General features: G+C 39.7%; 1 protein-coding gene across 6 annotated transcripts in view; it reads right to left on the reverse strand.

Annotated features, from left to right (window-relative positions):
* Positions 1 to 18,089, reverse strand: part of smap1 (small ArfGAP 1) — a 121,108-nt gene that overhangs the window by 71,862 nt on the left and 31,157 nt on the right. For 2 of the 6 annotated variants that reach the window (XM_086179576.1, XM_086179575.1), the window contains exons 5-6: positions 12,861 to 12,929; positions 9,265 to 9,342 (exon numbers count right to left, since the gene is read on the reverse strand). The exons of 1 other annotated variant lie outside the window; for it this stretch is intronic. In XM_086179576.1, the coding sequence (XP_086035702.1) occupies positions 9,265 to 9,342; positions 12,861 to 12,929 (147 nt within the window). The remainder of the gene's footprint in view (positions 1 to 9,264; positions 9,343 to 12,860; positions 12,930 to 18,089) is intronic. 3 more of the 6 variants (XM_086179577.1, XM_086179579.1, XM_086179578.1) reach the window with 3 other exon arrangements.

Here is an 18,089-nt window from a genome sequence, read left to right on the forward strand (position 1 = left end):
AATGGGACTTCATAATGAACTGAAAAGGTTATGGTGGTCTAAAGTCTCCGTCACTTTAATAAACATAAATTCTCTTCAATGACTTGAAGGAGTTCTGCCTGTACACTACAATCATCCTCTGAGACACAATGTGGAGGCATACAAACACCAATTCATTGTACAATCTTTTTGTACCATTTGAGATCATCTTGCAAACACACACTACACACACACACACACACACACACACACACCCCTCACTTTGGGAAACTCAACAATTTAATGCTGTAGAGTTAGCTCATTAACTTAACAAAGCCAGGCATCATATAAGATGTACTCGTTTTCCAAAGTTAAAGCTGTACTGTTACAATTAGAGGATTTTGAATATAGGTTTGCAGAGTTAAGACAGCCTGCAATCACTGGACTGCCGTGCAATGAATTGACAGCTCCAACTAACATCTGTCTGAACACCTGCACTGCAGTACACTGGGGAAAAATCTGCAGGTTCTATGCTCGATCAAAGACGTAAAGAGGACTGCATCAATTATACACAAATATGTTTTGGGCAATTGTGACTTCATTTTTGGAAGGTTTGCAATATGCTGATCAGTATCCCTATACAGCCAACTCTACTGTGTTGTTGCTAGTCTCATAAACAGAACTTTCTGACCAAATGAATCAAAGAGGTCAGGAAGCAAAAACAGCATCACTGCTTTCTTCGTTGTATTCACTTAAACACTTAAACATTTCATTCAGTTTACATCACAACGGCTGTAAACAGAAAACAGAAAAATGAGGCTGACTCTAATGAACTAATGGGGTAAGTGAATTTAAATCTTACTGAATAATTCATTACATTCCACTGAAAAGAGAACAGTATCTTTGCAGTAGTCCTAATCTCTTCCGTCAAGAGCAAAATCTTTAAATTTTAAAATGTGAGCAGTTTAGCTGTTAGTCTCATCCAGAATTGCGGCAGACAGGTGTGAGTATAGGAGGGTAAGGGTCCAGGAAAAGATTTATGAACTTCACCAGAGCAAGACAGAGAACGGACACTGTGAGATGAAACCTGTGACCTTTCTTTTCCAAAACAATCTCTGTCATCTCTGGGGCAACATATTCACACTTCTAAACTAAAATAATGTTGCCTCCATCAGGTCTAAATCGGTGATGTGTCATGAACGGAACGTATGCACTTCACCTCACATAACACAAAAAAGTGCCAGGCCAAATTTTAACTAGCCAATTATGCAATAGCAACTTGTGCTAAACCCCCAATTAAAATGCAATCAAAACTGAAAAGGATGGTTCATCAAACCCAAATGGCCCCCTATCAACACTAAAAGAAACTGTTGGGACATAATGACGACTTCACACACTTCCTGAATTAAAAGGCACATGAGACAGAGCTAACTGAGCAAAAGTTACTTCCAGTTTTTTTCAGTGGTCTGTAAATTATACCCCTGCTGATGTGTTTACAGTACTTCAAGAAGTTAATAATTGGTTCAAATGATAAATTGTGAATTGGGCTGAATGGAGCACACAAATCTAACATGCTGAAAAAAAGAACTTGAGTGGCATACTACAGGGCTGCGCAATAAATCAATACAGCCGCACATCACCTTTTTATTTTGAAAATACTGTATTGGTATTCCAGCCCCTGGTACTGATATCATTTCACAGTATATGACCCATGTTACATGGCATGTATAAGACTGTGAGGTCCCTGCACATACCAACCCCTAATTAATCAGTATTTTATACTTATGAGGTAAGTTGAAAATGTAAGAGTCGACTTGCTGTGCAATATAAATGATGATAGAGCAATTTATTAAAATACCATACTTAAATATACTTAATGAAACGACATAAGAATATTCTATAATCATTTTTTCAATAATTTGGACTGTTTACATATCAAACCATCGCCATCACTAATTGTTGATGGGCCACAGTCCCTGATCTGCATAATCCTGTATAACCACTGACCCTCGGATGTGCTTTTAAAAACCTGACAGCAACCCATAACCCACTGTTTTACCACACAGATCGCTTGTTAGATTATTGTAAATTGTCACCTAGGTTTTTACTCAAAGCAGTAAAAAGAAGCATTGTTTCTTCTTTCTGCACTTGAGTTGCAATTTTCCTTTCTTTTTAAATTTATTTTGTCTGTTTAATGCTACATGTCAAATGGTTAGTGTGCACATAGCACTCAAGTCTACTGCCTTTATGTGGGTTTACTGGGGTGTTTCCTTACAGTGTGCATAGTGCTTGGCACACACGTCAAAATTGATTTCAAAGGCTGTTTGTAGAGGAGGTTTGACTTGTTTCATGAATCTCACATAGGATTTATTCCCCCACATACTGCTTTGTGTGACAACGAATATAAGAGAATACTACGAAAACATGAATGCGTGACGTCCGCTGTCTATAGACTTGCACATCTTTAAAATTCTGCTGCATGTACACAACAAGTGGTGCAGAAAACACTAGGGAGGAAGATGCATATGATGCCTTGTGGTCAGTAACACTCAACACAAACTGTATGTGTGGTGAAAAAAAACAAGGCAAGATTTATCATTTTTGTTATGATTCAGCTGCATATTTGTACGTCTTTTGGAAATATATTATTTGCATTAGTTAATTCCTCTATATTGCAGACAACTGAATGATCCACTGTGATATGTTTCACTGGGACAGTGCTATTGAACATGTGGACCCAGCCACACACACTCATACACACACACACACACACACACAACACTGACGCAGACAGTGAAAGTGATCAGTCATTACAACCCCAACACGCAGGGCTCAGAATATCTTTTTAACTACCTCCACCAAGGAGCCTTTGACTATTAGCAGGATAACTCAAAAAGGCATAGATGGATTTTGATGACATTTTTGGGTGGATCAAAGAACTCGGTTGAGGAACTATCGATTGATTTTGGAATTGATGACATCATATAACCTTGGCAGGTGTATATGCTCTCCAAGTGCCCTCTACTTTTTTGCACTTGATCAGCACAAACCATTCTCTCTCCAAAGATGCAATCCAGCAATACTGGAATCAGCCATGAAAATCCATATTTATTGTATCTCTCTTCAGGTTTCCATCAGTGGAATTATTGCAGCAGCGAGCACTGCCCTCACAGCACACTTTTTTTGAGGGGTTCAATTTTAAAAAGAGCCAAGATTGGAAGAAGTGTTGCTTGTGTAAACCTCTGAAGAAGAAATAAAATGAAGTAGATTAAATATTACTGTTGATTTTGTGTGTGTGTGTGTGTGTGTGTGTGTGTGTGTGTGTACATGCAATATGAGGTGAGATGAAAGATGTGGCATGAAAGTGTCCTTTTGCCGGAGAGAGAGGGGAAAACACAGGGGTAATGATCTCTGTGATCCAATCACAAGCGGACAGCTCCAAGTACATCAGTTTGCTCCTGTATTAGTGGCTCCATATCCGTATCCAAATTGACACATCCATTATTTCTGTTTGCAAAGACCCCTTATGAGTTGTTTTTTAACTGGCAAGAGGATTCGATTTGCATTTCCCATTAAGAGTTTACTGTAAATTAAAAAAAATCAAGACTATGTAAATTCCTTGGCACAAAATAACAAAAAAGCTTCACACACTTGTTATATATCTAAGCTGTAATAAGAATTATAATAAAATTTATTTTGATAATAGCTATGTGCTGTGGTCCCTCTTCCGGAGGGACACAGGATGAATTCTTTGACGCACTGCCATATGTAGTACCTTCTAATATGGTCTAAGTAATGTCTCAGAACCTCCTGTATGTACAAACACCTGCACTTAGAGCTGTTCATTTGTGATCAGGTCACCCAAGAAGCATATGAAAGGAAAAATTACAATGTTTTCCAACCCGGAGAGTGTAAGATGGCTTCAGTGTCATGATATTGGACAATTATTTGCATCAAAAGATGTTCACTGCAAGGCCAACAAGCTCAGACTGTCAGACACTGATAATGATAATCTGAACCCAGCACTTTGACATTGACTGTTGTTTCATATGCTACCGTGTCACAGCTGCCAGTAATATTGTTTCCACTCAAGGTCGGGACAATTCAAATCATCTTGACACAAAAAATTCGGTAGAAGAATATAATAATCAAAAATACTGCCATTTTCCTTTAATTTCAGGCCTGAAGAAAAACTTTGGTGAGGAGAGAGACACATAGCGGTCACAGCATTTCCTGCTGCACTGGAGATTAAACAGCTTTCATGTCCGCATACATTTACTGTCAATTTTCTATGTCTCTGATGCTAACAACCACCCACCCACCCACCCACACACACACACACACGCACACACACACACACTCATACTGCAAATGTCCTCAAATATCTCCTTGACACTGGGGCTCATCGACAGCAGGAGAACTGCTGATAAAGGGGAAGAAAAGATGAACAACTCCATATATCTATGCCAACAGCTCCCCCACACACACACACACGCACACAAAAACAATATGTAAAACATCTGCAGATCAATCGAGAAGCTGCAACCTCCTGATTCATTTGTCTTCCCCTTTCTCTTTCCCTCACAAATGCACACATGCACATACATCCATAGATCCACATATACAGACACGTTTCCATCACTTCAGCGGAGCGATACATTTCCTTGAGACTTTAAATCTGTGCCACATCAGCATTACGTTCATGGAACACTCACCCAAGACTAAAAAAAAAGATCTACACCAGTTACATTGTGTTAGTGTATTTCAAAGTGTGGAACAGCAAAGGATCAGTGAATACGTAAAACCTGATCAATAAATTAATAGCCATAAAGGGGAGGATCCCCTCCCCTCTCGCTCTCAACCAAAGGTGCCTGATCCCGGCTCTGCTCTGACGTGTTGCCCCAGGAAAGGATTTTCTTTGCCATTGGGGGCTCTATAATACATCAGATTGCTCTAAACCTGCTCTGTTTAAGAATGACTCTGTGATAGTTTCTGTTGTGATGATTTCTGTAAATGATAATAAATATGTTTAAATTGAAAACAATGACAAGAACATGTGAGTATTATTTTGCCAAACTATGCGCTCAATAACATTTCTCAGCTTTTAGTACAGAAGATTATAAGAATGTACAAAGTTGGTTGGTGTGGGTGTGGAGGGAAGGAACATTGTAACACCTTACCCAGCCCTGAGGGTGATACAAGGCCCTGTGTTACATGCTGATTTCCGTTTTACTCCCTCAGGGCAGGGCATCACAGTTATTCTCTCTCCCATGTTCTCTGTTGCTAAGGAAACAACAGAATACTGCAACAATATGATAAACCATAATGAAGTGTTTCCTCCTGTGGGCATCTTCAACTCTGATCTCCAATTTATTTGATTGACCGCCACAGTGATGTCAGGTTGCAGTTCAGCTTTCCTGAGACATGAGCGCTGGTGTTGCAGCAGCGTCATCAACCGCCTACAATGCCAATTCAAACAAATGAGAGATATCAATAATATGGACAACAGTTGGGTCAAATAATCAAACTTGGTCTAATAACTACCAATCAAACATCAGTTAGGTTTCTGTTACTGTGATGCCCATTTCTCTCCTCAAATCTTTTCAGAAACATATTTCAATGTACAAATCCTTTGCTGTTCCACACTTTGAAATGCAAGGACACGACTTAACTGGTATAGACCTCGGATATAATATATCCATTACTCTTTACAACATATCATTGGCATGGTAGATATTTGACATAGATTTTGTTTTATTTTTCCTCTTTCTGATAAAGTGGATGGACCTCAAAATATTCTAACCCATCAGATTACAGCATTTACTGCTCCAGAGACGGTCGCCAAGTTCCAAAGATTTCATTTTATAGCTTAACAGTACATTAAAATCTATTTCTGAAAATATTGAAGAAGAGAAATGGGCATTATAGTAACAGAAACCTAACTGATGTTTGATTTTGCTGTTATTAGACCAAGTTGGATTATTTGTCAGACAACGCAATCCTCCCATATGCTGCGTCTCCCTGGTGAAACTCTGTGTCATGAAAGGTGAAAAGATGGATAAACCAACACTGGAAATAGGCGGTCGTTCACAGCAGAGGCCTGGCACAAAACCTGGGACAGCTTGGAAAGATGAGCTGGCAATGTAGAAGGAAATGAAGCAAAATGGGGGTTAAGACAAAAAAAATATTTAAAAATACTGCGAGGACCTCAGGTGATATTTTAAGAAGAACGCCGCCACAACACTGAACTGAGCATGTCAATGGAAACAGCACAGGATAATAATATTCTTGAGCCAGGGTGGAACACTAATCGTGGATGAAATTAACATTATCGACCCAAAACTCATTAAGGTAGTCTATGTAGCCAAGTATGAACAGTGTAATCTTATGGCTAAATAGTCAATCAAGTAGACTAGTAATTACAAGGTGATTAGATGACTGTTTGTACAATTACTATTTTACATTTACTGAACAGAAAATTACATAAATATCACACAACAAACAACTCCTATGATATATTGGCCTTATATTCAACCACTGATTTCACAAATATCAGCAAGATATGAGGTCTTGTTGAGATAAATCACTGAATAAGTTCATTCATTTAATTTTAAAAGGAGCCCCACCACAATAATTGACTTGCAATTTGCACCTAATCTTTTGACAATTTTCCACATAAAACACATCTTTTGATGGTGTTTGTCAGTTCACGAGTAACAAATGTGAAGCCACAACCATCATATGTCTTCACCTCATTTGTGCAATACTGATTTGCATGATAAGAAAAATGTTAATGGTAAATGTACACAACATGCTCCACACACCTATTAGCAATATGTCGGAAACATCTGTTCTTGATCAGAATGGTACAAAAATAAACCGAAATATAACAGTGGTGAAAAAAATATGAGAATAAATCTAAAAAGGAAATAGAGGGCTTGAAGAATCCTGTATGTGAGAAATGGAGCTGGAGTAAGCAATGTGTTTGCAACCCAGTACAGAACCCTGTGTTTTTTTACATTTACTCTCAGTAGGTACAGTTGCACATAGCCTACATTCCAGCTCCCTGTAGAGCATCTGAGCACACACTACACTACATGTGCATGCACATATGCACACACACTCCGGTACACACACCACTGAGAGCTACATTATTCCCTCATTGCTTCCCAGGCCACAGAAGAACTAACCATGACCCAGAAACACACACATTCACTCCTTCTATGCTGCCCCTTTTACTCATGAATACAATAACACAGTACAAAGCAGATATGCATGAACAAATACCACAACCCTGGCATGCATGCACTCTGAGAGCAGAGGCCAATGCCTAGCAACTCTCTCACACACACACACACACACACACACACACACACACACACACACACACACACACACACACACACACACACACAAACTTCTGTCGGACTGCATAACACATTAAGTAAAGACTACACCACTGTAACTTGATAGATAGACAAATAGAACTTTATTGATCCCACAACAGGGAAATTTGAGTGTTACCACAGCTCAATTTCAAGAAGAAAAAAACAGCAATTAAATGAAATATATCAAGAAAGGAGAAGCTGTTCAAGAAACTGTTCAAGTCCGATCTAAAGCTTTAATGTGAGAAGTCATTTTTGCCTGGTTATATTTTGTATCACAATTTATCCCTCATGATGTTCAGCCTTCCTTCTAATCAGGCTATAAAACAACAAATCCGTTTGATGCAGGTGAGGGTCAAGTAGGTTACTGGTGGTTTAGTACCAACAAAACACTTTGATACCTGTTTTTCTTTGTGTGTTTACCCCCCTGAGTGTGAATGACAGAAATAACAGAGGTAAGCTAAAGCATCTGGGGGGGTTATGAATGTTTATGAGGGGTTTCCCTTGAGGATAGAATTTCTGCGGCACAAAGGTGGAGCGGCTACACAGGCTTTCAGCCTCTCTGCTGTTACTCATCACGCATTCATAACAGCATACACACGCTCCTCATTCAGCCTTCGCAGTAACTCCGACCCCAGTGCACAGGCCGTAGGATCCCTGTCACCACACAACGTTTTTGGAAACCTCCACTCATTTTCTCTCTTACGTCCTGTCTTGACACTTTAGCTATGTACTGCTGTGTGTGTTTTCATAGCCTGAACTCAATCTCAATAATAAAAGCTGGCACGACCATAGATTTTACTGGAATATAATGAGCACATTAGTTAGCAGACATAATAGCCCTTGTGTTATCATAATCATTTCAAAGATCTGTCTTCATTCAAGACCTTTTTTAAATAGCATGCTTTAACCCTCTTAACCACAAATCCTGCTGGCTTGAACAGCATGTGTTGGTTGATTATCCTTTCCTCTTTTATTTAAAAATTACAACATTGATCACAGGCAGAAGCTGGAAAATCCAGCTATCAGCAAGTATAAGCAAAATCAAAGGTTCAAATTGTGATACATCAAATTGTTTGACATGTTTCAGTTTAAATTCAGGTCAACAATAGGCCATTCACCTGATAATTTGAAACATTCATCAGAAACCACTGAGCCTGAGTTTGCCAGTCAAGAATTCTTGAAGGTTGTGTAACTTCTCGTCGCCAGATCGGCCACCATTTCATAAACTTTCTTATGTTTAACATCCTCCAAGAATGAGAAATTTTTTAAATGTGATACGAGAACTGCAGCTCCCATATCAGTGAGGATGAGGGCCCCAAGATCTGCCGTGCGGGCGGGTCAGATCATTGACGTCATTTAATGGAGCTGGCAAACTATTTGATATTATTGGGGGAGAAGTTACTGAAGCTGCATTCTTTGCGGGTAAGACAGTTCATGTTTGGTTCAAATTCGTGCAAGTTTGAGATCAAGACTGTTTATTTTCATTTCATTATAAACCGCGGTTTAAAAGTAGAGAGTCACAACCTCATTAATTGACTCTGCTGAGACCAACAGCCACACAGCAAAAAACATCTTCTGAACATTCAGCTGAACTGCAGGATGCAAAATGTGCAAGACCTGTAAATATTTAAAATCTGTTACTTTATACAGGTGGTAAAAATAAAAATAGTTATGATATTTTTTATGTAGCATGTAGATTTTTCCTTTTTTGTAGGTTTTATGGCATCATAACTGCAATAACTGTGTTGTGCCGGTTCAATTAGCAATAAAATGAAACTATTGATTTGTGCAGCATTAACTCATGTTAATAACTCTGACTGTGAATGCTGCTGTGAGTTGATCATTTCTATGGTGTCAGATCAATATAAATTCGTTGTTGTCTGAGTTACACGCAATCTACCTCCAGCACTGCTTGTACCTTTGCATTGTTGTGTCCCTCCACTTTATCAACATCCTTGTCTTTCTTCCTGTCTTCTTTTTTCTTTTCACGTTCCTTCTGTGGATGAAATACAGAGTCGGCGGTAAGATTCCTTCAAAATTCTACTCTTGACAGAGTGGGAGCTTCCAAAAGAGTTTTTAATCACTAGAGACTAAAATCTACTCTTGAAATTAAAAGAAAACTTCAAACATTAATATTACATATTCATACATTACTGGTCAAAAGTTTTAGAGATCCTCAGCTGTTCTAGTTTTCTAGGAATTTTCATAGTTTCAATGTGTCTTTTTGGCTCAGGGAAGCCTTTTTCTTATTTTCCTTCCTTTTTCTAAGAGCCTTTTGATGCTGAAAGAAAATGTCCTCACTGGCTCTGCGGCTCGTTGTAGGTCCTCTAAGACAGGGGTCCACAAATACATAATAAAAACTAGAGAGCACTCAGGAAGCGGATACTTCACTACAAGGTGACCCTTTGGCCCTGGCATGATGGGTGGGCCCTCGCAAGCCTCAAGCAAGTCACAGAGTGTGGCTTTTCCAAAGAGGGAGAGGGTAGTGGATTGGATCAGGATTTTACATGAAGGAGCATGGTAATGTGTGCACTGTGGTGCAAATTTTACTTCCCGCACCCACAAATGTTGCCAAAGTGCTGCTTCTTGCTGTGAGGCAACAGTGTTAACCACTGCACCACCGTGCCGCGCAGGTGAAGACAATACAGAGTAATTTTGATGAAAATGATGTTTGTAACATCAAATTTACTTCCTGTATCCACTAGGTAGCACGATGAATAATCTGGCTGAATAAAATGTTTAAGTGTTTAAGTGAATGAAAAAAAGAGAGCAAAATGTCATGGAATCTTCCTTGGGAAATTTCCCATTTAGAAATTTATCCTCATAATCTTTGCATAATTCTGCTGACAGACAAACATCACCAAAAATGTCATTGTGAGCTGAGAGTCTAATGTTTTTGGCAGCAATATTAAGTGGTCTGTTCGAATACTGCTTTTGTAAAGGCAGACAGCTGGTATGTCATCAACAGCAATTTGGATATATTCAGTTAATTGCTCAGCTTTGTACCAATTAATGTTACTGTAAGGATTTGAACTGTTCGATTCAGAAATACAAGCGTTCTAAGGCACTATGACTGAATCTGTTCATGACGTGTTCCTAGAAAATCTGTGACTCTATAAACACTAAAACAAGCATGCACCAAGCGTGCAGAAGTGCTCCAAGTTCCACTGGTTACTGACACGTTCCTGTCCTGTAATAAAATTACACACATACTGCTTAAGCATGCAAAGCGAGCGTGCTTTTGTTAATTAAATCACCACTGGATATCCATTGTGATATTAAGCAGGAGGAAACATGAGTCCTAATCGTAAAGATGTTCTCTACCTCACATCAGGTTGAAAACAATTAGATCTCATTCCTTAATGTGATTTTAATGCACTCACCATGCAGGTTTAATGTGCAGACATTATTAGCGTACAGAGAGTTGATGTAGTGTTTTCAGGTTAATGGTTCTCTCTTGCTTTGTTATTTGTAAATGAGCCACTGCTGATGCCAGCTACCAACAGGCTTTAGCTAATGACTGTCAGGATGCCAGAGAGGAAAGCTTTAGCTTAGCAGATGAAGCCTAAAGTCCAGCCATTATGGTAACGACAGTAGTCTGTGTCTCTTAGTGTATCCCCTGTTCCAATAAGAACAACGAAATAATTTAGGGGCTATTTTATACCTGTTTAAATTAAGATGGGTATTACAAAATAAATATGTCAACGAGTGAATTTTAATTTACTGCCAAATCAGAGTAAAAATGGACAAAATCTATTAATCTATTGCTACCTTTTATGTTGTTTTGGAGGCATGTGGGGGGTCACTCCATGCATCCATTCATCCATCCATTTTCTACTGCTTATCCTGTTAAGGGTCACGGGGGGGCTGGAGCCTATCCCAGCAGCCTTTGGGCGAGAAGTGGGGTTCACCCTGGACGGGTAACCAGTCCATCACAGGGCAACACATATAGACAGACAACCATTCACACTCACAGTCATACCTATGGTCAATTTAGAGTATCAATTAGCCTCGTCTCCATTTGCATGTCTTTAGACTGTGGGAGGAAGCCGGAGTACCCAGAGAGAACCCACACAGGCTCAGGGAGAACATGAAGACTCCACAGAGAAAGACCCCGTGCTCGAGCCAGGGCTCGAACTCAGAACCTTCTTGCTGTGAGGTGACAGTGCTAACCATTGCACCACCGTACTGCCCATGTAAGGTCACTATTTTCTGTAATTTACACTGATTTAAAAAAATATATGTTTTGTGGTGTAATTAGTCTAAAATGATAGCTAACTTCACATTCTTGGACCATTACAGCAAACAGGCTATATTTAGGTTTTATCTTTATGAAAATATTCATCAGTTGAGTGTGATCTTTGAGGCTCTGGCAGGCACTAAGTGTCTGACTCTATTAATTATGAGCTAATGAGTCCAGAATTGGCCAATTTACTCAGGCAGCATTAGCAGGCTGTGATACTCCCATCTGATCATCGCTAATAAAACATAGCAAATTACAGATGAGATCCTCCTCGGCATATCACGTTGGCTATGTTTTTAACTGGTTATGGAATGAGTTCATGTCCATGCTGCCAATGCGGATCAAAGGAGCAGTGCTCTGTGGTATCAAAGATCAACACCGCCCTTACCTAAATAGAGAGTACACACTGTGAGGAAGGATTCATTTTCGCAAGTAGGGCCTCATCTAGCCCTAGTGTGCAGCATGAAGCTGCATGACTGACATGAAGCGGACATGTAGTTCAACATAGCTGCAGTGATGGACAGCAATCACCATCTCACCAGACCAATCACAGGTCAGAGATGAGGGTAAGCAGACAGCGTCAGACAGGCATCATCATGACTCAGAGGCAATTAAAAGGTAAACAAGAACCTCATGCTTCACTTGAAGGTGACAATGATGCTGACATAAAACTGTAAAATGCTGTCGGCACGAACACCTCCACTGCGACTCACTCAGTGGTAGAGAAGCTCCAAGGAGACATGACAGAGAAGAAATGTCAATAGTAATGTTAGAGGGAATAAATTTAATAAGTAGTTTAATCCTGAATTTAAATGTTTTCCTTATGACTGTACATAATGATAACAACAAAAAGAAATAGTGGTAGGAGTTTTTATAGATTTATTATCATTAGTAGAAGAACACACATTGTGCTTTTTAATATTTTTGATCTTTTGTTTTCTATGGCTGTGATCAAATATTTGTGTTTGTGTGAAATGGATTATAATCCCTTTTAACCGTGTTCGACCTAGTTTAATCTCAGTAACAACGTGATCAAATAAAAATTCCATGTTGGTTATTTGGAGTGATCAACAAACACTTGATCACTATTTTTTTTTTAAAAAGTCAAAGAGTAGGCTGGTCTGTTGCTAAGTGACAAGTCGATTGTTCCGGTTCTTCCACTGGTATCGCTATACACTGATAGCACTCATACCTGACAATAACACCACAACAAAGGAGCACAACATCACCAAAACCCAAACAAGACACTGCAGCACCGCCTAATAACAAACCTCCTGCCTGCTCCGCTCAGCCTGGGAGGATGGCAAGGTGGAGAAGGGTGTGGCTTCAGATGACTTCTGCTGGAAGAGAGAAGAAAAATGAAGACAGGCATAAAAATGAAAAAAACAAAGGAGGACAAAAGGTGTAGTGAGGAGAAAAGTGATGCAAAGATAAAGTTAATTGAAAGGACTGATGCAGGATTTTCTCTGCCACAGCAGAGTACTCTATCGCACAGCAGCAGACAAGGAGTGGTGTCAAGGTATAGTCTCACACACTTACACAGATGACATACATTAACCTGCCATTGACCTGTGAGACAGGGTGCAAGGCTTGATTTGCACTCCACAGTTAAACAGCAACTGTGGGTGGTTGTTTCCACAAGCCATTTTTTATTTCTCTTCTGTCATGTTTTTTAGAGTAGGAACTTGCGATTCTTCAGCTTATAGTAAATCTGTCTTTGGTTTATCAAATTCAATTTATGTACTTGGCAGTATTTGCAAATCTCTCCATTCCTGGTCTATTCCTCATAAATACAACAATGTGAATGGATCTGATATTTTAAGTAAAGCACTGAGCTAGGATAGTGATTTTTGCACCAAGAAAGTCCAGTATTGTTAGGTTCTAGAAAGTTTGGCATGCGCTTTCCACAGCTTAGCATGCACTAAATTGGTCACAAGGACACTTTACCCACTTGATACAGCCAGCATCAATTCATTGTCAGGATGATGCAGATGAAATCAATAAATTACATAATTTAGCAGAGGCCTTTGTACAAAGCGACAAACAATAGCTATAATACTGAGCCAGCTAGGGATGCACCAATACATCAGCCTGTGCTGCCTCACGCTCATCTGCCTCTATTTGGGAAACAGGCTGCTCAAGTTTAGCGTGCATACACAATCAAATGTATATGTGCTGTTTGTATAATTCTGATGTGTGCCATTATTACGTTCAACCAGTAATAATTGTGCTTATTGTCTTTGATATCTCTATGTGGCAATGGGTGGGGAACTCATCTCGCCCTCGGCTCGTCCCTCGGTCACAAATAAAGACCTTTGTACCGTGTTCCTTTGTAATTTGCCGATGTCAGTGGCTGATGTTGCGGTTAGGCCTGTTTTAGGTCGGACTCGGACAATAGCAGCAGCAGCGAACACAAACACAGCTGACTACACAAGGCTCTAGTGTGACGTAGAAGAGCAAAAGGTGCCATACACGTGTGGTTTATTTTTCAAAGTAAGTGAAATCCAAACCTCGGCATATTTCTAGCTGCTGTTAGAGGAGATTGTTGGCATATTAACAGCAGTTTAAAGCTTCTGATGACAGGGAGTCAGCCCTCATAATCCTTGACAACAGCCCCAGGAAGGGCAGGCATATCTCTGATGCACCCTGCCAGATCATCCCAAAATCTACCGCCTAGCGTGGATGGCTCGACAGTACTGGAGCGTGTGGAACAAGCAACACTCGGCTGGTCCTTCTTTTTTCCCTCCCAGTTCAATATCTATAACTTGCACCAATATGCAGAGAGGCAAAAACACACCATTGGCTTCATAAATATTGTGCTTGCACCATTCACTCATTGCTACTTGGGCTGCCTGATGGAAACAGATGCAAATTTGCAGCCATTCATATATTTGCATAGACTTTAGATGCAATTTAATTACACAAACAATTTACTTTGCATTTGGTGTGAGTATGAGGTTCTGAGTTCAGGGTTCTGGATGAAACCATGACAAAGGAAAGAGTTCTCTGTAGAACCTTTCATAGTTGGTTCTTGGTGGAACCTTGATAGTTGTGGCTACAATCTTTTATATTGGGTTCCAATTGCAACTCTCTAAAGGGGTTCCAGGTGGAACCTTTAAAAAAGGCTCTGCCAGGAATCAAAAAGGTTCTCCTTGAGCACAGCTACCCAAAATGGGGCCAATGGGGCCAAATTTAGCCCACCTTCAGGTTCGATTTGGCCAAGCAGATGCAGATGCAGAATAAATAAATAATTAAATTCGAAAAAATACCTTACAATAAAAATAATTACATCGTATAGATCACTGTTAATGCTTTTTTCTTTAGTTTGCTGTCCAATGTAGCTTTAGTGAAGTAAAGCAAAAAGGGTCACAAAAATTAAATGCAGTTTCTCTTTAAATATGAAGAATGCTCTTTGAATGTAAGATCATTAATAATATATTTTGAGTATATTTCTATTTTTCATTTCTATTTTCAAGTTGCAGAGTGACATCAGGATGTCTGATTAGTGCGAAGGAAGAAAGAAAAAATGAAGACCTAAACAGACAACAACGCAATACATGTTTTCTTTTCTCCCATGATTCTGTTTGAGTTTAGGCCCTCATAGGGCAAATGTTTGTACACTCCTGTCCTGGATGATCAAGCCGGAGATCCTTATGTGGGTGTAGTTAGCTAAAACTGAGCATCACAGTCTTTCCCGGCTAAGAAGCATGAAGGAATTTTGATACTGTGTGCTTTAAAGAAGGGTAAGCAAATGCAGAAGCAGCAGACTGCTGAAGGCTGGACAGTGATCAAACCATTCTATATACCAACTGTGCCATAATGATGCCAAGGGTGAGAATTGCAGTGACCGAGATGACAGACTCTGATCCTAGCAATGGGGGAGCGAAATTACCTGTGAAGGTGGGCGCAGCGGAAGGATCGTGTGAAGGATGACACTGATATATCACCCTAAATGTCATTCTAAGTGTTCTGGAGTTAACACTGCCAAAATTGTAACTTTGATTTAAAGCTGAACGATTTGGATAAAATTGTTATCATTTTTCTTTATTTGCCACTTTGATATCATTTAGTCACAAAATAAGATGGAAATATCTTTCTTTATTCACATTTTAATTGAAAAACATCGATATGACAATGGTGTGGTGTGTGCAGGGAGCTGTACTAAACAAAGATGTTTCCTGAAGTCTGTAGAACATCGCTTGCACATTGCAATATCTCTGCAGCACCATTGTGCTTCATTTATTGTCACTGAACAACATTTTGATAAATTGTTCAGCACTACACAGAGATCATTTAAAAATAGAATCTTAATCTAAAACCGATTTTTCTTTTTCTTAACCAGGATATGCGGTTAGTCACGCGCTTGCGCTCACTTACTGAAAGTGAGGAATGAAAGTGAATGCACGGGGTAGAAGACCCTCTCTGATGGCAATCAAGCAGCTTGGATTATCTCTGACCACAGGACTCCCAGCTTCAACTGATACCCAACCAAATCTTATGCTGTACATCCAAAAGACTATAAATCCTACATGGATACATTATGGATGTGTGTGGTCCGTACGTACAACGCCAAGCTCCCTCCAGCTTTATCAGCGCTAAGGGGTATTTGTACTAGCAGCCTACGATGACTTTTCATCTGCTCAGACACGAGAATCACAATATTCGTTTAGCCTAATTCACTGATAATGATATTATACATTTGTCTATACAGCACACTTAGAAACTTAATTTCATATTACTGATGAGTCATGGATTACCTTTTAATTTACAATTAATCTTTTAACTCCTTTATTTCTTTTTGAATGGTGAAACACTTTGTCAAGTTCGTTACAGATCACTCATCCCTCTGAGTTTATTATTCATGACTTTACTGCAGTGATGGGACAGCAGTCCCCAACTTGTGTGTATTACAATTAAATTTTTGCTTTTTGACATCCGGTACATTTTATTTATGTATATAGTATTTTTTAGCTTCAATATAGACGATTATTCTTATGGACTTCATTAGTGCTTAACATAATGTCTGTCTACATTTCTTCTATCTGTAACAAAAGACGTCGGTAAGATGGTTATCCATGGAAAAATGCATCTGCTGTGAGAGGTAACTTCAACAACTAAAGCTAACCCCTCCTTCACACCACACCCACCTCCCTTCCTCCCTCCCCTCCTCCTTTGCTCTCTACTAACCTCAGGGTACGAACTAACATGCCTTTCTGAGGGCAGAACTGAAAAATGTTTTCTCCATATCTCATTTTTCTCTATTTCTATCTTCCTCCCTTCCTCCCTCCCTCCTCAACTGTTAGGGCATCAAAGGACTGCTTGCTCTTGTTGCCTGTGGTGGTGAATGAATGCAGCTGAGATGTGAATTCAGAGCACTTTCTAGCCCCCTACTTATTCTGTTGATGTCTTTTGCCTCTCTCTCTTTAAAACGTCCTCCTCTTCTGACTTTGATGCTGCCGGAGATGTCGACACAGCACTAAAGAGACACAGATGGGTTGATGATGAAGATAGAGGAAAAAAAGGCTGGAGGGTAAAGGGGAACACTGAGAGGAATACAGGAGGAGGACTGTACAATGATAAAGAGAAGACAGATAACAAGAGGAGTAGCGCTGGCTGGGTGAATGAGGATGAACAGAGGTTGAATAGATATTAGGACTTGGAGATAGAAGGGTCTAGCGCTCCACAATGGCAACTACTGATAGTGTGAGAGAGAAAGATGGTGAACATCTAAACTGAAACTTGTCTGATAGGTAGACCTTTAACTGCTTCATTTGTAGTCTTTGAGAAGACGCTCGGTGAAGCAAAGTGAAATAGTTACACAGAGACTAATAAAGAAGAATGAGGGAGCCTGAGGGGTGGGATTAGATCTAAAAGTGTTTTCAAACGGTGAGTCACGCTCAACGGAGTGACCTTGAGCAATGTCTGTAATGTAAGCGAAGTCTCACTAGCCACTCTTATTGGATTACGAGCAAGGCTTGCCTTTTGAGCAATTTTTTTTTTCTAATCATTCTAGTTTGCTAATTTAATGATCTGCCTCCCCTAGCATTAAACTTGGTAAATAGTTGTAGCTGCAGCGCAGAAAATGATGTCATATGGTCCTCTAAAGAGTACTCCTTCGTTAAAGTTTCCAGCTGTAAAAAAAAAAAAAGATAAATTGTGTTGAGCGTCACACAAACCTCGTAAAATGACTTGTGTCAGTCTCACAATTTCATCCAGTTGTCATATACAGTCGCAACTGGAAGGTGGAAGAGCCACATCATGGAATATTTATCCACGCTGAAGTTAGCAGAGGGCTTACAGGGAGTAGCTGTCCCGACTGTGGTCTACTCAGCTGTTATTTTCACTTGTATGTTTGTGTAAACCATCGAGCAGAGTTGCTCGTTTCCCTGTTGGACTTTGATTTATTTGGTGTACTAATATTTTGCACAGTCTAGAAGAGCCAGGTGATTAAATTATTTATCCACACTCATATTAGTGCGCTAACGGGAGGTAGCCAGCTC

The sequence above is a fragment of the Aulostomus chinensis genome, chromosome 16, assembly GCF_037954235.1.
Source record: "Aulostomus chinensis isolate RoL2024-O1b breed Wild chromosome 16, RoL_Achi_v1.0, whole genome shotgun sequence".
Taxonomy (NCBI): domain Eukaryota; kingdom Metazoa; phylum Chordata; class Actinopteri; order Syngnathiformes; family Aulostomidae; genus Aulostomus; species Aulostomus chinensis.